Here is a 22,088-nt window from a genome sequence, read left to right as displayed (position 1 = left end):
GGTCACTGCTCTTTGTCTCTTTCAGTAACTCAGTTTCTGTTTTTGATATCGCTGCGGCCATGAAATAAAGTTATTGTGTTGGACTTTCTCTATTTAGAGATACAACACAGTAACAGGCCCTTCCAGCACAACGAGCCCATGCCAACCGATTACACCCACATGACCCATTAACCTACTAACCTGTACATCCTTGGGACAAGGGAGAAAACCGCAGCACCCGGAGGAAACCTGCCCAGTCACAGGGAGAACACACAAACTCCTTACAGATATTTGTAGAATTGAACATGGGTCGCTGATGTTGTAAAGCTTTACGCTAACCACTGTGCCACCCCAAGTATCCTGTGTTGGAGTATCTAGATTGAACAAATACATTTGACTAATACAGATCACGCTGTGGTAAATGAATGTATGAGGTCTTCCATCTCGCTATATAATGTCCATTATGAGTTGGCAGGAACACCACTTTACAATCCATTTATTTAATTCCACAATCTAACATTGTTTGAGACATTCCCTAATGTGCATCTTGAATATGAAAATCTTGTGTTCAGGATCAGTGGCTTGTTGCAACACGGTGAAGGTGCTGGCCTTGACCCAGTAATGCTGAAACTCTCCTGGTCCTTTCCCAAAAAACAAGACAGACTGATCAGAACTACTGTTCACTCATTAAGCACACAGGATTGGGAACTTGTGCAATTCGCCCTTCAACAATAAGTACTCCATTTTGAGTACTGTTGGAGGGACGGGGGACCTACCTGGGGGAAGCAACAGTGGCCGTGCCTCTGGCACTGTCTGGCCCTGTGGCTCAGAAGGGTAGGGAAGAGGATGGCAGCAGTGATAGGGGAACAGATAGGCAATTCTATGGAAGTGAAAGGGAAACACAGATGGCAGACTGCCTCCCAGATGCCAGGGTCCGAGATGTTTCTGGATGCATCCACAATGTCCTGAAAAGGGAGGGTGAGCAGCCAGAAGTCGTACATATTGGTACCAACAATGTAGGAAGAAAAAGGGAGGAGGTCCTGAATAAAGAATACGGGGAGTTAGGAAGGAAGCTGAGAAGCAGGACTTTAATGGTAGTAATCTCAGGATTGCTGCCTGTTCCACGTGACAGTGAGGATAGGAATAGAATGAGGTGGCAGATAAATGTGTGGCTGAAGAATTGGAGCAGGGGGCAGGGGTTCAGATTTCTGGATAATTGGGACCTCTTCTGAGGCAGGTGTGACCTGTACAAAAGGGACGGGTTGCACTTGAATCCAAGGGGAACCAATATTCATGCAGGCAGGTTTACTAGAGCTGTTGGGAGTGGTTTAAACTAATATGACAGGGGGATGGGAACCAGTATGATAGAGCTGAGGATGAGCCAGCAGGTTTACAAGTAGATGATGAATGTAAGGAAGGACAAGCCAATGTCTGGGTACAAGTGCAGACAGACCAAAGAGTTAAATTGAACCACAGAGGCAAAATTCAAAAGGGGGAAGAATGCTGGACTGAACACACTGCATATTAAATGCGCATAGCATTCGGAATAAGGTGGACGAAGTGGCGCAATTAGAGATTGGTAGTTATGACATCGTGGCTGAAAGAGGCCATAGTTTGGAGCTTAACATCAAAGGATATACTTTGTATCGAAAGGATAGGCAGGAAGGCATAGACAGTGGTGTGGCTCTGTTGATAAGAGATGGAATTACGTCTTTAGAAAGAGGTGACATACCCTCAAATGTCGAATCTTTGTGGGTGGAATTAAGAAACTGCAAGGGTAAAAAACAATTATAGGAATCATATATAGACCTCCAAGATGTGGGTTTGTGATTGCAAAGGGAGCTGGAAAAGGTATGTAATAAGGTTAATGACTCAATTGTAATGGGGGACTTCAATATGCAAGGGGATTGGGAAAATCAGTTTGATGTTGGATCGCAAGAGAGGGAATTTGTTGAATGCCTACGAGAGCAGTTTGTGCTTGAACCTACTCAAGGAAAGGCTATCTTAGATTAGGTGTTGTGTAATAACCCAGATCTTATTAGGGAGCTTAAGGTAAAGGAACCCTTAGGAGCCAATAATTAAAATATGATTGAACTCATACTGCAACTTGAGAGGGAGAAGTATAACTCACATGTATCAGTGTCACAATGGAATAAAGGGAATTACAGAGGCATGAGAGAGGAGCTTGCCCAGGTGGATTGGAGAAGGATACTGGCAGGGATGACGGCAGAGCAGAGATGGCTGAAGTTTCTGGGAGTAGATTGCAAAGCGCAGATAGAGTTCAACCCAGGTAAGTGTGAGGTGGTTCACTTTGGTAGGTCAAATAGGATGGCAGAATATAGTATTAATGGTAAGACTTGGCAGTGTGGAGGATCAGAGGGATCTTGGGGTCCGAGTCCACAGGACACTCAAAGCTGCTGCGCAGGTTGACTCTGTGGTTAAGAAGGCATATGGTGTATTGGCCTTCATCAATCGTGGGATTGAGTTTAAGAGCCAAGAGGTAATGTTACAGCTATGTAGGACCCTGGTCAGACCCCACTTGGAATACTGTGCTCAGTTTTGGTTACCTCACTACAGGAAGGATGTGGAAACTATAGAAAGGGTGCAGAGGAGATTTACAAGGATGTTGCCTGGATTGGGGAGCATGTCTTATGAGAATAGGTTGAGTGAACTTGGCCTTTTCTCCTTGCAGTGATGGAGGATGAGAGGTGACCTGATAGAGGTGTTCAAGATAATGAGAGGTGTGGATAGTCAGAGGCATTTCCCAGCGCTGAAATGGCTAACATGAGAGGGCACAGTTTTAAGGTGCTTGGAAGAAGGTACAGGGGAGATGTCAGGGGTAAGTTTTTTTTACTCAGAGAGTGGTGAGTGTGTGGAATGGGCAGCCGGCGATAGTGATGGAGACAGATACAGCAGGGTCTTTTAAGAGACTCCTGGATAGCTACATGGAGCTTAGAAAAATAAAGGGCTAAGGGTAACACTAGGTAATTTCTAAAGTAAGTACATGTTCAGTACAGCATTGTGGGCCGAAGGGCCTGTATTGTGCTGTAGGTTTTCTATGTTTCTATGATACAAAGATAGGTGGAGGGGTAGGTAGTGCTGAGGAAGCAATGTAATTGTGGCAGGACATAGACAAATTGGAAGAATGGGCAAAAAAGTGGCAGATGGAATACAGTGTTGGGAAATGCATCATAATGTGGCGACCCACTTTCTACACAATCGAACTGGCTCACAAAACAGCCCGCGCACGGGGAGAGACTTTTGTAATGCACCTCTGACATCATTTCCGCCCGGAGAGGGCTGGAAGGGAACTGCTTAAAAGCCAGTGCCACGAAGTTTGAATAAATGAGTCTCGAGTGCGACTTACAGACTGCGTGTCGTTATTTCTAGCTCTGTGTGTAGCACATCGCTGCATTGGTGACCCGGTCGGTCCAAATGGGATTTGGATCAAAGATGATCGACTCTACATCTGTTCACGCAGTTTCGTTAAAACTGCGACCATGCGTGTGGTTTGACCAAGCAGAAGCCCAGTTCCAGGTTTGGCAGATATCTTCGGATTCCACACGTTACTATTACGTGGTGAGCTCCCTTGACCAGGAGACAGCCGCATGGGTTGGGGATTTCATACGGTCACCCCCGGAAGAAGGCAAATATGCAGCATTCATAGCACTGCCCACAGAGCCCTATGGCCTCTCACGGCGTGAGCAAGGTGCCCACTTGCTGCACCTGGACGGTTTGGGAGACAGGCCGCTGTCAGTATTAATGAACAAGATGCTGGCCCTGGCTGAAGGACACAAGCCCTGCCTCATGTTTGAGCAGGCGTTCCTAGAGCAACTGCCCGAGGACATACATCTGCTGCTGGCCGACGCAGATTTCAGTGACCCCCAGAAGGTGGCGGCCCGGGCAGATGTGCTGTGGAAAGCCAAGAGGGAGAGCAGGGCGTCCGTCGGACAGATTACCAAGCCACGCGCCCAACAGCAGGCCAGACCAGGCCCAGCAACACAGCGCACACAACCCAGAGGCAGGAGTGAGGATGCCAATGAACAGTGGAACCACCAGCGGTGGGGCACAGAAGCCCGCCGTTGTCGCCCGCCCTGCAAGTTCCCGGAAAACTCCAGGGCCAGCCGCCACTAATGGCTACTTTGGTTCAAATCCCGTTTGGACCATCGGGGTCCCAAAGTAGCGATGTGCTACACACAGAGCTAGAAATAACAAGATAATCTCTCTGCACCTCCATGTTTGAAACTCCTTCCCATTTAAATAATAGTCCACACAATTGTTCCTTTTACTAAAATTGTGTGGACTATTATTTATACAGGGAGAAGGTTCAAACATGGGGGTGCAGAGAGATTTCGGAGTCCGCGTTCAAGACTCCCAGAAGGTTAATTTACAGGTTGAGTATGTGGTAAAGAACGCAAATGCACTATTAGCATTTATTTCAAAGGAAATGGAATATAAAAGCAAGGAGAGAATGCTGAGCCTTTATCAGACACTAGTCAGGCCACACTTGGAGTATTGTCAACAGTTTTGGACCCCATATCTCAGAAAGGATGTGTTGTCATTGGAGAAAGTCCTGAGGTGTGTTCCAGATTGCAATCACTCTCAGATTCTGTCTAATCTTTTTACTCAGTTTAAACTTGTTTAATTACACCCCCAGTGTTTGTTGTCTCTGACACAGAAGAATCATTCTCACTCTGCACTCCGTCTATGTCCAACATAATCTGTTATATTTCCTTCAGGTACCACTCAGCTTCCTCTCCTCCAAGAAAATACAAATCCAATCTCTCCAGGCCTGTTCCTGTAAATAAAAGTCTCTATCCCAGGCCATATTCTGGGAAAACTCTCTGCAGCCTCCATCATCGTGCCCGACGCCAGACCCCTAGGCCTGAGTCGACGTAGTAGTAGTACTCTGCAGCCTCTCTAGCACCATCACCAGAAATACACACAGTACTTTAGCTGTAAACTAATTGGATAAAGTTATGGGGCAGCACCCTAGTGCAGAGGTTAGTGCAACACTTTACATCATACCAGCTGTAAGATCAGGGTTCAATACCTGCTGCTGTCTATCAGGGGTTTGTACATTCTCCCTGTGACTGTGTGGGTTTCCTCCTTGTGCTTCGATTTCCTCCTGCATTCCAGGGATGAACGGTTAGGGTTAGTGAGTTGTGGAAATGGTATATTGGTGCTGGAAGCAAGGCGACATTTGTGGATTGCCAAGCACAATGCGGGTTGACTGGATTTGATGCAAACAATGCATTCTCCTGTTTGTTTCGATATACATGTGACAAATAAAGCTAATCTTTTTAATCCCTTTCAAGTTGTAACATGAATTCCCAGCTCTTATATTCTGTGCTCTAGCTAATGAAGGCAAATATCTTCACGTTATCTTTGCCACCTTATCTACCTGTGTTGCTACCTTTACAGATCTATAGACATGTGCACTGAGGTCCCTTGGGTCTTAACATTTGTGGTGCATGTTCCAGCTTTATTAGACCTCCCAGAGCACATCACTGATGATAAAAATCCATATCCACAGGATCTTTAATTCACAACTGGTCCCAGTAACATGTGGTTTGCTCCTTGTTTTGCTGCCTGAAGTGCAAGGAATGTGGGTGTCATTTGGGTGTCATTCAATCAGGAACGTGCATCAAGTATGTTTTTAACTTCTGAATGAAATGACCATAAAACATAAGAAATTGAAGGTAGGAGCAGAATTAGGCCATTCAACCCATCGAGTCAGCTCTGAAATGCTGAACACACTGGGTGAGTCTAAGCTGGCAGTGACCTGCCCTGTTTGCACCAGCAATGTGCACAAACACCTGAAAATGTGCTGTTGTATGTTAATGTCTTGCACATAGATAGTGTAAAAGTTTTCTAGTCTAGTTTTAAGGCAGTAGAATTCTAAATGTCAGTTAGCCACTGAGCCATACCTCTTCTCTGTAGAGACACATTTGCTGTCATTGCTTGGTAAATATCTTCCCTTGTGCTCAGATCGTAGAGCAGGGGTTTGGGGTGGTTGAGAGTGGGAGGGTGGGGATAGTGGTTGGAGGTGGACAGGAACGTGCACTTCCAGTCCGGAACATTGGCTCAGCATCTGTCTGGTCTGAGCGAGTTCAGATCTGGGTGATGCTCTGGGTTGGTGGGGTTTGGGGTTACAGGGCTGGTTCACTGGGCTATTAATTGTACATTCTTTTCACTTCCACAGCATTCACAATTTCACACCCAAAGTGGGAGAGTTTGAGACACGTCGAGCCATCCGCCGTGCATTCAATGTCTGGCAGAAAGTCACGCCATTGGCTTTCAAGGAGATATCTTCTCAAGAGATTAAAAGTGACACAAAGGAAGCAGATATTGTGATTTTCTTTGCTTCTGGTTTCCATGGTGACAGCTCCCCCTTCGATGGGGAGGGAGGTTTCTTGGCACATGCTTACTTCCCTGGGCCAGGAATTGGCGGAGACACACACTTTGACTCTGATGAGCCGTGGACGCTGGGAAACTCCAATCATGATGGTTAGAACGTGTTTACATTCAACCCGGTCATTACTTCAAGTGACTGAAAATAGTTTTACTGTCTGAATGCTTGCAAGAGATGAATCTCAGGGTAGCATATGGTAACATAATCAGTGCATACTTCGATAATAAATTTAATTTGAGTTTGGAACTTTAAATTAGTGCACAGATCTCATCAGCAGAGCTAAGATAAAGGCCAGAGATTCAGCAGGCCAATGCTCTGGAGCAGCGGCAATGACTCTGTATTTGTTGTATTTTCACAGTTCCACCTTCCCCATCTGTAACTGTCAATGCGTGAGGGAACTGAGGGCATTGCTGATTCAGTTGGTACCTGCTAGGTTCTGGAGGTGGGAGAGGGGCTGCATTCTGATCAGCAGAGTTTACTAATGACTCTATACGGGGTCAGACAAGGATAAACCGTTTTCAAATATTTCCACCAATTTCACTGAAAAAAATCTATTCAGTTATTCCCGAAGACTCTGGGGTTCAGGGTTCAGGGGTCAGTGGGGTTTGATGGAGTCAAAGCAAATACCCACTTCCCCAATACACAAGCAACAAAAGGCTCAGAACTGAGCACATTAACTACCAGTGGCAGAGAGTGCAAGGTGTACTGCTGGTTTCTCTGAGAAAGCAGGGGGTACTGCCCGTTTCTCTGAGATTGCAGGGGGTACTGCCCGTTTCTCTGAGAAAAAAAGGTGTACTGCTGGTTTCTCTGAGAAAGCAGGGGGTACTGCCCGTTTCTCCGAGAGAAGCATTGGGTTATTTCTAAATCCCCCTGATCATCTGCTTCTGCTCCCTCAGAAATTATTTCCCCAATGTTATGAATAACAATCAAGTTTTCATTTTTATCTCCAATTCCTATCTTTTCCTTGCAATCCAAACTACTGAGTGACAGTGTGGGCCTCTAATATCCTACCCCACTGTATCTCACTCTAGCCACATATCTTCCCCTCCACTCCCTCAACCCTCCCCTCCCTCATCCTCCATCCCACCAGTCCTCCTCCATCCCTCTTCCTTCCACATTACTCCTCTCTTCCACCTTCCTCCACTCTCCCTCCTCCCTCCTCCCACAAGACCAAAAGATGGAGGAGCAAAGTTAGACTATTTGGCCCATTGAGTCTGCTCCGCTATTTCATATGGCTGAGTCAATTATCCTCTCAGCTCCAGTCTCCTGCCTTCTCCCTGTATCCCAATCAAGAATCTATTAACCTCTGCCTTAAATATACTTTGGCTTGCATAGCTGCCTGAGGAAACAAATCCCACAGATTCACCACTCTGGCTAAAGAAATGCCTCCTCATCTCTGTTCTAAAAGGACACCCCTCTATTCTGAGGCTATGTCGTCTGGTCTTAGATTCTCCCACCACAGGAAACATCCTCTCCACTTCCACTCTATCAAGGCCTTTCACCATTCAATAAGTTTCAATGAGGTCACCCCTCATTCTTCGGAATTCCAGTGAATACAGTCCCAGAGCCATCAAATGCTCTTCATATGACAAGCCATTCAATCCTAGAATTATTTTTCTGAACCTCCTTTGAACCCTCTCCAATTTCAGCACATCCCTTCTAAGATAAGGGGCCCAAAACTGCTTGCTGCCCTTAAGTGAGGCCTCACCAGTGCTTTATAAAGTTTCAACATTTCATCCTTGCTTTTACAATCTAGTCTTCTTGAAATGAATACTAACATTACATTTGCCTTTCTTACCTGCAAACTAACCTTTAGGGAATCCTGCGCAAGGGCTCCCAAGTCCCTTCGTGCCTCCGTTTTTTGTATTTTCTCTCCATTTAGAAAATAGTCAACCCTTTCATTTCTTCTACCAAAGTGCATGACCATACACTTCCCAACACCATATTCCATCTGCCATTTCTTTGCCCATTCTCCTAATCTTCTAAGTCCTTCTGTAGCCTCTGTACTTCCTGAAACTACCTGTCCCCCTACCTATCTTCATATCATCTGCAAACTTTGCAACAAAGCCATCATCCAAATCATTGACATATAACGTAAAAAGAATCAGTCGCAATACAGACTCGTATGGAACACTACTAGTCACCGACAGCCAGCCAAAAAAGGCTCCCTTTATTTCCACTCTTTGTTTCCTGCCAATCAGCCACAGCTTTATCCATGCAAGAATCTTTCCTGTAATACTAAGGGCTCAGAGCATGTTAAGCGTCCTCATGTGTGGTACCTTGTCATAGGCCTTCTGAAAATCTCGTCTCCCCTCCTCCCATGCAGCTTCTCTTCAGAGGAATTCTCCTAGCTGTAGCCTGTGTGAGTGAGTTCCCCATTCCCGCTGCTCAGGGTGAGAGGTTGCCAAATCTAGGTGTTTCACTGACATCTACATGCCTACAATGATTTGGATGATGGAAAGCAAAAATTAGTGGGAAGACAGAGGATTGGAAGGTTTTTAAAAGCTTACAAAAGGAAACTAAGAAAGTCGTTAAGAGGGAAAAGATGAACTATGAAAGGAAGCTAGGAAAAAATATCAAATAGGATACTGAAAGCTTTTTCAAGTATATAAAGAGTAAAAGACAGGTCAGAGTAGATATAGGACTGACAGAAAATGATGCTGGAGAAATTGTAATGGGAAATAAGGAGATGGCGGAGGAACTGAATGAGTATTTTGCATCAGTCTTCACTGAGGAAGACAGCAGTATATGGACACTCAAGGGTGGCAGGGAAGAGAAGTGTGCGCAGTCACAATTACGACAGAGAAAGTACTCAGGAAGCTGAATAGTCTAAAGGCAGATAAATCTCCCGGACCAGATGGAATGTACCCTCGTGTTCTGAAGGAAGTAGCTGTGGAGATTGCGGAGGCATTAGCGATGATCTTTCAAAAGTCGATAGATTCTGGCATGGTTCCGGAGGACTGGAAGATTGCAATTGTCACTCCGCTATTTAAGAAGGGGGCAAGGGAGCAAAAAGGAAATTATAAACCTGTTAGCTTGACATTGGTGGTTGGGAAGTTGTTGGAGTCGATTGTCAAGGATGAGGTTACAGAGTACCTGGAGGTATATGACAAGATAGGCAGAACTCAGCATGGATTCCTTAAAGAAAAATCCTGCCTGACAAACCTATTACAATTTTATGAGGAAATTACAAGTAGGCTAGACAAGGGAGATGCAGTGAATGTTGTATATTTAGATTTTCAGAAGGCCTTTGACAAGGTGCCACACATGAGGCTGCTTAACAAGATTAGAACCCATGGAATTGCGGGAAAGTTACATACGTGGATAGAGTGTTGACTGATTGGCAGGAAACAGAGAGTGGGAATAAAGGGATCCTATTCTGGTTGGCTGCCGGTTACCAGTGGTATTCCACAGGGGTGCGTGTTGGGGCCGCTTCTTTTTACGTTGTACGTCAACGATTTGGATTATGGAATAGATGGCTTTGTGGCTAAGTTTGCTGATGATACAAAGATAGATGGGGAGGGGGGTGCCGGTAGTGCTGAGGAAACAGAGAGTCTGCAGAGAGACTTGGATAGATTGGAAGAATGGGCAAAGAAGTGGCAAATAAAATACAATGTTGGAAAGTGTATGGTTATGCACTTTGGCAGAAAAAATAAACGGGCAGACTATTATTTAAATGAGCAGAAAATTCAAAGTTCTGAGATGCAACGGGACTTGGGAGTCCTCGTGCAAGATTCCCTTAAGGTTAAACTCCAGGTTGAGTCGGTGGTGAAGAAGGCGAATACAATGTTGGCATTCATTTCTAGAGGAATAGAGTATAGGAGCAGGGATGTGATGTTGAGGCTCTATAAGGTGCTGGTGAGACCTCACTTGGGGTACTATGGGCAGTTTTGGTCTCCTTATTTAAGAAAGGATGTGTTGACGTTGGAGAGGGTACAGAGAAGATTCACTAGAATGATTCCAGGAATGAGAGGGTTAACATATGAGGAACACTTGTCCGCTCTTGGACTGTATTCATTGGAGTTTAGAAGAATGATGGGGGACCTCATAGAAACATTTCAAATGATGAAAGGCATGGACAGAGTGGATGTGGCAAAGTTGTTTCCCATGATGGGGGAGTCTAGTACGAGAGGGCATGACTTAAGGATTGAAGGGCACCCATTCAGAACAGAGATGCAAAGAAATTTTTTTAGCCAGAGGGTGGTGAATCTATGGAATTTGTTGCCACGGGCGGCAATGGAGCCCAAGTTATTGGGTGTATTTAAGGCAGAGATTGATAGGTATCTGAGTAGCCAGCGCATCAAAAGTTATGGTGAGAAGGCCGGGGAGTGGGATGAAATGGGAGAATGGAAAATGGCGGAACAGACTCGATGGGCCAAATGGCCGACTTCTCCTTTGTCTTATGGTCTTATGGGCATTCAACACTGAACCTTCACTAGTCAGACTGTACCTGTGCAGGTGTGGTTCCATTTACATCCTCCCACCCACACCATCTGATGAAATTGCCACCTTTCCCATGGTCGATCTCACACCTTTCTAGATGGCAGGGTGTGACTTAGTTCAAATTCCCACCCTCCCCTAACTTAATTCTGAATTAGACCGACTCAATCAATAATTCAGGACAAAAGATGTTGGAAATTCTTCTGCAGTACCTTCTCAGCCGGTGTGTGGAACGTGACCCTTGCGTCACAGTCTCTCCACATGTATCACAGAATATGGAACCTTATGGCAGAGGAACAGACCCTTTGGCTCACCATGGTGTGGTGGACTAATTAAATCAGTCCAACTGAACAAATTCCTTCAGCCTGCACAATGTCCATACCCTTCATTTCCTACACATTCATGTGTCATCTCAGAGCCTTTTGAACACATCTGTCATGTTTGCCTTCACCACCACTTGCCAGTCTCTGTGAAACTTCCCTGATATATTTCACCTCAAATGCATGACTTCTGGTATTGAACATTTCAACGCTGGAAGCAGATACTGTCCTGTCCACTCTATCTATGCCTGTCATAATCTGTCAGATCTCCCCTCAGCCTCTGCTGCTCCAGTGTAAATAAACCAAGTTTGTCCACCCTCCAGTTTTAGCACATGTCCTCTCATCAAGGCAACATCCAGGTAAACCACTTCAGCACTTTCTCCAAAGCCTTGACATCCTTCCGAAAGTGGGGCAACCAGAACTGTAATGGGGTCAAAGAAATGGCAGATGAACTTAATGGGTAATTTGCATCAGTCTTCACTGTGGAAGACAGTAGCAGTGTGCCAGAGGTCTATGAGTGGGCTTTCTCTACTCTCTTTCTTGAATAAGGGAACAACATCTGCAACCCTCCAATCCTCTGGAACGTTTCCTGTCCCCACTGATGATGCAAAGATCATTGCCAGAGGCTCCTCCCTCGCCTCCCACAGTAGCCTGGGGCACATCTCATCCTGTCCTGGTGACTTACACAACTTAATGCTTTCTAAAAGAACCAGCAGATCCTCTTTCTTAATGTCTATATGCTCAAGCTTTTCAGTCCACTGTAAGTCATCCCTAGAATCGCCAAGGTCCTTTTCCGTAGTGAATACTGAAGCAAAGTAATCATTAAGTACCTCTGCTATCTCCTCCGGTTCCATACACACTTTTCCATTGTCACACTTGATTGGTCCTATTCTCTCACGTCTTATTCTCTTGCTCTTCACATACCTGTAGAATGCCTTGGGGTTTTCCTTAATCCTGCTCGCCAAGGCCTTCTCATGGCCCCTTCTGGCTCTCCTAATTTCATTCTTAAGCTCCTTCCTGCTAGCATTATAATTTTCTAGATCTCTATCATTACCTCGTTTTTTGAACTTTTCGTAAGCTTTTCTTTTCTTCTTGACTAGATTTTCAACAGCCTTTGTACACCATGGTTCCTGTACCCTACCATCCTTTCCGTCTCATTGGAACGTACCTACGCAGAACTCCACGCAAATATCCCCTGAACATTTGCCACATTTCTGCCGTACATTTCCCTGAGAACATCTGTTCCCAATTTCTGCTTCCAAGTTCCTGCCTGATAGCTTTATATTTCCCGTCACTCCAATTAAACGCTTTCCTAACTTGTCTGTTCCTATCCCTCTCCAATGCTATGGTAAAGGAGATAGAATTGTGATCACTATCTCCAAAATGCTCTCCCACTGAGAGACCTGACACCTAACCAGGTTCATTTCCCAATACCAGATCAAGTACAGCCTCTTCTCTTATAGGCTTATCTACATATTAAACATTGAAACATAGAAAATAGGTGCAGGAGTAGGCCATTTGGCCCTTCGAGCCTGCACCGCCATTCAGTATGATCATGGCTGATCATCCAACTCAGAACCCTGTACCAGCCTTCCCTCCATACCCCCTGATCCCTTTAGCCACAAGGGCCATATCTAACTTCCTCTTAAATATAGCCAATGAACTGGCCTCAACTGTTTCCTGTGGCAGAGAATTCCACAGATTCACCACTCTCTGTGTGAAGAAGTTTTTCCTCATCTCTGTCCTAAAAGGCTTCCCTTTTATCCTCAAACTGTGACCCCTCGTTCTGGACTTCCCCAACAATCGGGAACAATCTTCCTGCATCTAGCTTGTCCAATCCCTTTAGGATTTTATACGTTTCAATCAGATCCCCCCGTCAATCTTCTAAATTCCAACGAGTATAAGCCTAGTTCAGCCAGTCTTTCATCATATGAAAGTCCTGCCATCCCAGGAATCAATCTGGTGAACCTTCTTTGTACTCCCTCTATGGCAAGGATGTCTTTCCTCAGATTAGGGGACCAAAACTGCACACAATACTCCAGGTGTGGTCTCACCAAGGCCTTGTACAACTGCAGTAGTACCTCCCTGCTCCTGTACTCGAATCCTCTTGCTATAAATGCCAGCATACCATTTGCCTTTTTCACTGCCTGCTGTACCTGCATGCCCACTTTCAATGACTGGTGTATAATGACACCCAGGTCTCGTTGCACCTCCCCTTTTCCTAATCGGCCACCATTCAGATAATAATCTGTTTTCCCGTTTTTGCCACCAAAGTGGATAACTTCACATTTATCCACATTAAATTGCATCTGCCATGAATTTGCCCACTCACCCAACCTATCCAAGTCACCCTGCATCCTCTTAGCATCCTCCTCACAGCTAACACTGCCACCTAGCTTCGTGTCATCCGCAAACTTGGAGATGCTGTATTTAATTCCCTCATCCAAGTCATTAATATATATTGTAAACAACTGGGGTCCCAGCACTGAGCCTTGCGGTACCCCACTAGCCTTCCTGAACACACCTCACAAACTCCACCCCATCTAAACCCCTTTCTCTAGGGAGATGCCAATCGCTATTGGGGAAATTCAAATTTCCCAGCAGGACAACCCCGCTATTATTGCATCTTTTCAGAATCTGTCTCCCTATCTGCTCCTCGATGTCCCTGTAACTATTGGGTGGTCTATAAAAAACACCCAGTAGAGTTATTGACCCTTTCCTGTTTCTAACTTCTACCCACAGAGACTCAGTATACAATCCCTCCATGACTTCCTCCTTTTCTGCAGCCGTGACACTATCTCTGACCAACAGTGCCATGCCCCGCCCCACCCCACCCCCACATCTAAGCCTGGCACTCCTGCCCCTGAGCCATCCAAATCTCTGTAATGGCCACAACATCATAGCTCCAAGTGCAGATCCGCACTTTAAGCTCATCCATTTTGATCATGATACTCCTTGCATTAAAATAGACACGTCTCATACCATCAGTCTGAGCGTATCCCTTCACTATCACCTGCCAATCCTCGCTCCCACACTGTCTACAACCTGCCTCTCTTCAGCTCAGTTCCCACCACCCAATGATTCTGGTTTAAACTCTCCCCAATAGCCTTAGCAAACCTCCCCGCCAGGATATTGGTTCCCCTGGGATTCAAGTGCAATCCATCCTTTTTTATACAGGTCACTCCTGCCCCAAAGGAGGTCCCAATGATCCAGAAATCTGAATCTCTTCCCCCTGCTCCAATCCCTCAGCCACGCATTTATCCTCCACCTCACTCTATTCCTATACTCACTGTCATGTGGCACAAGCAGTAATCCCGAGATTACTACCTTTGCAGTCCTGTTTCTCAACTTCCTTCCTAACTCCCTGTAATCTGTTTTCAGGACCTCCTCCCTTTTCCTACCTATATTGTTGGTACCAATATGCACCAAGGTATCTGGGCTGTTCACCTTCCCACTTCAGGATATCGTAGACATGATCAGAAACATTCCGGACCCTGACACCTGGGAGGCGAACTGCCATCCATGTTTCTTTCCTGTGTCCACAGAATCGCCTGTCTGACCCCCTAACTATAGAGTCCCCTATCACTGCTGCCTTCCTCTTCCTTTCTCTACCCTTCTGAGCCACAGGACCAGACTCTGTGCCAAAGGCACGGCCACTGTTGCTTTCCCCAGGTAAGCTGTCTCCCCCAACAGTACTCAAATAGGAGTACTTATTGTTAAGGGGGACAGCCACAAGGGTACTCTCTAGTATCTGACTCTTGCCCTTCCCTCTCCTGACTGTTACCCACTAATCTGTTTCCTGAGGTCCAGGTGTGACTACTTGCCTATAGCTCCTCTCTATCCCCTCCTCACTCTCCCTGACCAGACGAAGGTCATTGAGCTGCATCTCCAGTTCCCTCACGTGGTCCCTAAGGAGCTGCAGCTCGACAGACCTGGTGCAGATATGATGGTCCGGGAGGCATACCAGACATGCTGCATCTGACACCCAGTACAGACACTGGCTTCACAGGCATGCTTGATACATATTTCAAGTATCACTTGATTCTGGCATGGTCCCAGAGGACAGGAAGATTCCACATGTCTCTCCACTCTTAAAGTGTTGGAGAATATTACTAAGGATGAGATTTCAGGGTACTTGGAGACTAATGATAAAATAAGTCAAAGTCAGCATTGTTTCTGTAAAGGGAAACCTTGCCTGACAAATCTGCTAGAGTTCTTCGAGGAAGTAACAAGCAGGGTGGACAAGGGAAAGGCAGTGGTGACATTTAGTTTACTTGGATTTTCAGAAGGCATTTGATGAGGTGCCACATGAGGCTGCTTAACAAGATGAAATCCTATGGAAAGTTACTGGCATGGATAGAGGAATGGCTGACAGGCAGGAGGCAGTGAGTGGGAATAAAGGGGGTCTTTTCTGGTTGGCTGCCAATGACTAGTGGTGTCCCTCAGTATTGGGGCTGCTACTTTTCACATTGTTTGTCCATGATTTAAATAATGGAATTGATAGTTTTGTGGCAAAGTTTGCAGATGATACAAAGATAGGTGGAGGGGTAGGTGGTGCTGAGGAAGCAGTGCGATTGCAGCAGGACTTTGACAAATTGGGAGAATGAGTAAAAAATGTTGCAGATGGAATACAGTGTTGGGAAATGTATGATAATGCATTTTGGTAAAAGGAACAATACAGCAGACTATTATCTAAATGGGGAGAAGGTTCAAACATCAGGAAAAAAAATAGGAAAACAGAGGGCTATGGCTAACCCTAGTAATTTCTAAGGTAGGGACATGTTCGGCACAACTTTGGACCGAAGGGCCTGTATTGTGCTGTAGGTTTTCTATGTTTCTAGGTGCAGAGGGACTTAGGAGTCCTCGTGCATGGCTCCTAGAAGGTTAATTTACAGGCTGAGTGTGTGGTAAGGAAGGGAAATGCAATGTTATTTCAAGGGGAATAAATTATAAAAGCAAGGAAATAATGCTGAGCCTTTATAAGACACTAGTCAGGCCACACAGAGTATTGTCAACAGTTTTGAGCCCCATATCTCAGGATGTGCTGTCATTGGAGAGTCCAGGGAAAGTTCAAGAGGATGATTCTGGGATTGAAGGGGTTAACATATGAGGAGCATCTGGAAGCTTAGGGCCTGTACTCACTGGAATTTAGAAGAATGTGGGTGGATCTCATTGAAACCTACCGAATGTTGGAAGGACTAGATAGGGTGGATGTGGACAGGATGCTTCCTGTGGTGGGGGTATCCAGAACTCGAGGGCACAGCCTCAAAACTGAGGGGTGACTTTTTAGAACAGATGTAAGGATGGATTTTTTTAATCCAGAGAGTCATGAATCTGTGGAATGCTCTGCCAGACAGTGGTGGAGGCCAAGTCCATGCATATATTTAAGGCAGAAGTTGATGGTTTCCTGATTGGTCAGGGCATCAAAGGATGTGGCGAGAAGGCAGGTGTATGGGGTTGAGTGGGATCCAGGATCAGCCATGATGGAATGGTGGGACAGACTCGATGGGCTGAATGGCCTAATTCTGCTCCTATGTCTGATTGTACTATGGATTGAATTTTTTAACGAGGTGATAAGTATGATTGATGAAGGTAAAGCTGTGAAAGTTGTCTACATGGATTTTAGAAAGGTGTTTGTCAAGGTCACTCACAGAGGCTCATTCAGAAATTTAAGTTGCATGGAAGCCATTTGGATTCAGAATTAACTTGCCTGTCGAAGACACAGAATAGTGGTCAACGGGACTTATTCTGGCCGAATATATGTGATTAGTCGTGTTGCGTAGGGATCTGTACTGGGTCCTCTGTCATTTGTGATATATCTAAATTACCTGGATGGGTGTGTTAGCAATCTTGCAGATGATGAAGATCGGTGGTACTGTGGATAGCGTTGAAGATTGGCTGATGATACAGTGGGATATAGGTCAGTTGCAGATGTCAGTGGAGAAATGGCAGATTGAGCTTAACCTGGCCAAATATGAACTCTTGCTCATTGGGAGATCAGACGTAAAGGGACAGTACAATGTTTGTGGCCAACAGTGCTGACACAGGTTGATAGAGGTAAAGAGGGCAATGGCATGCTCATCATTATAAGTTAAGTTATCTGTGGAATGCTCTGCCTCAGAAAGCAGTGGAGGCCAATCCTCTGGATGTTTTCAAGAAAGGGTTAGATAGAGCTCTTAAAGATAGCGGAGTCAAGGGATATGGGGAGAAGGCAGGAAAAGGGTACTGATTGTGGATGATCAGCTATGATCTCAGTGAATGGCGGTGCTGGCTCGAAGGGCTGAATGGCCTACTCCTGCACCTATTGTCTATTGTCTATTGTTTATTAAGGAACTGAGTTTGAAAGTGAGGACTAATGCTGCAACTTTATGAAACTCTACTTAGGCTACGTCTGACGCCTTTCCTTGGCTTTTATGCAATCCTTAACTTCCCTTGTCAGCCACAGTTGCCTACCCCTGCCATTTGAGAACTTCTTCCTCTGTGGGACATATCTATCTTGTGCCTTGTGAACTATTCCTAGAAACTTCAGCCACCTCTGCTCTGCCATCATCCCCGTCAGTATCGTCCTCCAATCCACCTGGGCAAGCTCCTCTCTTATGCCTCTGTAATTCCCTTTATTCCATTGCGAGACTGATACATGTGACTTATGCTTCTCCCTCTCAAATTGCAGTATGAATTCAATCACATTATGATCACTGACTCCTAAGGGTTCTTTTACATTAAGCTCCCTAATAAGTTCTGAGTTATTATACAATACCCAATCTATAGCCAAGTTAGTAGGACACAACTTGCCCCACAAAAAGCTATGCTGGCTCCCCGTAATTAGGCCATGGGTTTCCAAATGCTCATAAATCCTATCCCTAAGAATCCTCCCCAATAACTTCCCTATCACTGACATGAGACTCATTGGTCTATAATTTCCAGCACTATCCCTATTTCCCTTCTTGACTAATGAACAATATTAGCTCCTTGTGAGTACTTCAAACTCACCTATGGCTGGAGAGGACATGAAGATATTGGTCGTGGCCTGTGTAATCTCCTCTCTTGCTTTTCTCAGTCACCTGGGAAATATCCCATCAGGTCCTGGGGACTCATCCTCCTTAATGTTCTTTAATAGACAGAGTAGTGTCTCCTTTGTCTTGAAATGACCTAGCATATTCATATGTTGTATACCTATAATCCAAGTCCTTCTTGGTAAATATTGATGTAAAATACTTAATTAGGACCTCACACACATCCCCCACCTCCAAGCACATGTTCTCTCCTTTATCCTTGAACGGTTCTACCCTCTCCATAGTTATCCTCTTGCTCTTGATATATGTATGCAAGCTTTAGGATTCCCTTTCATCCCTCTTGCCAAGGACTTCTCTTAGACCATCAGACCATAAGATATAGGAGCAAAATTAGGCCATTTGGCCCATCGAGTCTGCTCCGTGACTAATCCACTTCTCCTCTCAGCCCCAGTCTCCTACCTTTTCCCCATATCCCTTCACCTCTCTCTGGCTAGAGAAATTCCTCCTCATCTCCATTCTAAAAGGACGCCCCTGTATCTGAGGCTGTGTCCTCTGGTCTTAGACTCTCCAACTATAGGAAACATCCTCTCCACATCCACTCTATCAAGACCTTTCACCATTCAATAAGTTTCAATGAGGTCCCCCTCATTCTTTTGAATTCTTGTGAATACAGGCCTAGAACCATCAAATGCTCTTTATATGACAAGCGATTCAATCCTGGAATCACTTTTGTGAACCTTCTTTAAACCCTCTCCAGTTTCAGCACATCCTTTCTAAGATAAGGGGCCCAAAAATGCTCTCAATACTCCAAGCGAGGCCTTTTGTACGGGTTGTACCTTCCTCAGAAGAGATCCCAATGATCCATAAATCTGAAACCCTGCCTCCTGAACCAGTTCCTCAGCCATACACTCACCTGACAAATCATCCTATTCTTACCCTTACATGGCCCCTCCTTACTCCTCCCTTGAGTTTTTTCCTGACTTATTTATAATCCTCAAGGGCCTTAAGTGATTTCAGCTTCTTAAACTTTACATATGTTTTCTTTATCTTTTTGACTAAATTCACCATCTCTGTTGACATCCAAGGTTCCCTTCCCTTGCCATGCTTGTCCTTCCGACTGGCACATATCTGTCTTGTGCGCTGTGCAGTTGGTCTTTAAACACCCTCCACATTTCAGAAGTACAGTAGGGTGGAGATGTGTGTCTACCAAAGGAGGTGGAAGGCACTCCTTCCCTCCGCTGGCCTGCAGGTCACCCTCGGGCAAGGTGTAGAACCTGCTTAGACCCCCCTCACCCCGATCAGGGTCATGTGAAACCATGGGAGCAGGTGGTGGATGGTCGTATGAGCAGCTGGTGCACATCACAAGTCCTGGTTATGCAACCACTGACACCAAGCAGACAATCTCTGAAGAGTAACACACAGAAAATGCTGGAGGAACTCAGTGGGCCAGTATCTATGGAAAAGAGCAAACAGATGACATATCAGGTCGAGACCTTTCATCAGGACTGGAAAAAAAAAATGAGAAGTCAATAGACAATAGAGAATAGGTGCAGGAGCAGGCCATTCGGCCCTTCGAACCAGCACCACCATTCACTGTGATCATGGCTGATCATCCACTATCAGTATCCAATTCTTGCCTTATCCCCATAACCTTTGATTCCGCTATCTTTAAGAGCTCTATTCATCTCTTTCTTGAAAACGTCCAGAGACTTGGCCTCCACTGCCTTCTGGGGCAGAGCATTTCACATATCCACCACTCTCTGGGTGAAAAAGTTTTTCCTCAGCTCTGTTCTAAATGGCCTACTCCTTATTCTTAAACTGTGGCCTCTGGTTCTGGACTCACCCATCAGCAGGAACATGCTTCCTGCCTCCAGCGTGTACAATCCCTTAATAATCTTATATGTTTCAATAAGATCCCCTCTCAGCCTTCTAAATTCCACAGTATACAAGCCCAGCCGCTCCAATCTTTCAACATATGACAGTCCCGCCATCCCGGGAATTAACCTTGTGAACCTATGCTGCACTCCCTCAATAGCAAGAATGTCCTTCCTCAAATTTGGGGACCAAAACTTCACACAATCCTCCAGGTATGATCTCACCAGGGCCCTGTACAGCTGCAGAAGGACCTCTTTGCTCCTATACTCAATTCCCCTTGTTATGAAGGCCAGCATGCCATTAGCTTTCTTCACTGCCTGCTGTACCTGCATGCTTGCTTTCAGTGACTGATGTACAAGAACACCTAGATCACGTTGTACTTCCCCTTTTCCTAACTTGACTCCATTTAGATAATAATCTGCCTTCCTGTTCTTACCACCAAAGTGGATAACCTCACATTTATCCACATTAAACTGCATCTGCCATGCATCCACCCACTCACCCAGCCTGTCCAAGTCACCCTGCATTCTCATAACATCCTCCTCACATTTCACTCTACCACCCAGCTTTGTGTCATCTGCAAATTTGCTAATGTTACTTTTAATCCCTTCATCTAATTCATTAATGTATACTGTAAACAGCTGCGGTCCCAGCACTGAACCCTGCGGTACCCCACTGATCACCGCCTGCCAATCCGAAAGGGACCCGTTAATCGCTACTCTTTGTTTCCTGTCAGCCAGCCAATTTTCAATCCATGTCAGTACTCTGCCCCCAATACTATGTGCCTTAATTTTTCCCACTACTCTCCTATGTGGTACTTTATCAAAGGCTTTCTGAAAGTCCAGGTACACTACATCCACTGGCTCTCCCTTGTCCATTTTCAAAGTTACATCCTCAAAAAATTCCAGAAGATTAGTCAAGCAAGATTTCCCCTTCGTAAATCCATGCTGACTCGGACCTATCCTGTTACTACCATCCAAATGTGTCGTAATTTCATCTTTTATAATTGACTCCAGCATCTTTCCCACCACTGACGTCGGGTTAACCGGTCTATAATTCCCTGTTTTCTCTCTCCCTCCTTCCTTGAAAAGTGGGACAACATTAGCCACCCTCCAATCCACAGGAACTGATCCTGAATCTATAGAACAATAGAAAATGATTACCAATGTGTCCACAATTCCTAAAGCCACCTCCTTAAGTACCCTGGGATGCAGACCATCAGGTCACGGGGACTCATCTGCCTTCAGACCCAACAGTCTATCCAACACCATTTCCTGCCTAATATACGAAGTAAATGGCAGGATACTTGGTAGTGTGGAGGAGCAAAGGGATCTAGGGGTACATGTCCACAGATCCCTGAAAGTTGCCACACAGGTAGATAGGGTAGTTAAGAAAGTTTATGGGGTGTTAGCTTTCATAAGCTGAGGGATAGAGTTTAAGAGTCACGATATAGTGATTCAGCTCTATAAAACTCTGGTTAGGCCACAATTGGAGTTCTGTGTCTAGTTCTGGTCACCTCACTATAGGAAGGATGTGGAAGCATTGGAAAGGGTACAGAGGAGATTTACCAGGATGCTGCCTGGTTTAGAGAGTATCCATTATGATCAGAGATTAAGGGAGCTAGGGCTTTATTCTTTGGAGAGAATGAGGATGAGAGGAGACATGATAGAGGTGTACAAGATAATAAGAGGAATAGATAGAGTGGACAGCCAGCGCCTCTTCCCCAGGGCACCACTGCTCAATACAAGAGGACATGGCTTTAAGGTATGGGGTGGGAAGTTCAAGGGGGATATTAGAGGAAGGTTTTTTACTCAGAGAGTGGTTGGTGCGTGGAATGCACTGCCTGAGTCAGTGGTGGAGGCAGATACACTAGTGAAGTTTAAGAGACTACTAGACAGCTATATGGAGGAATTTAAGGTGGGGGGTTATATGGGAGGCAGGGTTTGAGGGTCGGCACAACATTGTGGGCCGAAGGGCCTGTACTGTGCTGTACTATGTTCTATAAATTTCCTTCAGTTCATCCATTACCCTAAGTCCTTTGGCCAC

General features: G+C 45.4%; 1 protein-coding gene across 3 annotated transcripts in view; it reads left to right on the top strand.

Moving 5' to 3' along the window:
* mmp24 (matrix metallopeptidase 24) overlaps positions 1–22,088 on the top strand; it is a 118,257-nt gene that overhangs the window by 22,869 nt on the left and 73,300 nt on the right. For all 3 annotated transcript variants that reach the window (XM_072250345.1, XM_072250347.1, XM_072250346.1), the window contains one exon: positions 6,185–6,489. In XM_072250345.1, coding sequence (XP_072106446.1) covers positions 6,185–6,489 — 305 coding nt within the window. The remainder of the gene's footprint in view (positions 1–6,184; positions 6,490–22,088) is intronic.

This window comes from Mobula birostris, unplaced genomic scaffold, assembly GCF_030028105.1.
Source record: "Mobula birostris isolate sMobBir1 unplaced genomic scaffold, sMobBir1.hap1 scaffold_283, whole genome shotgun sequence".
Taxonomy (NCBI): Eukaryota; Metazoa; Chordata; class Chondrichthyes; order Myliobatiformes; family Myliobatidae; genus Mobula; species Mobula birostris.
This window is presented reverse-complemented; position numbering and strand designations above follow the sequence as displayed.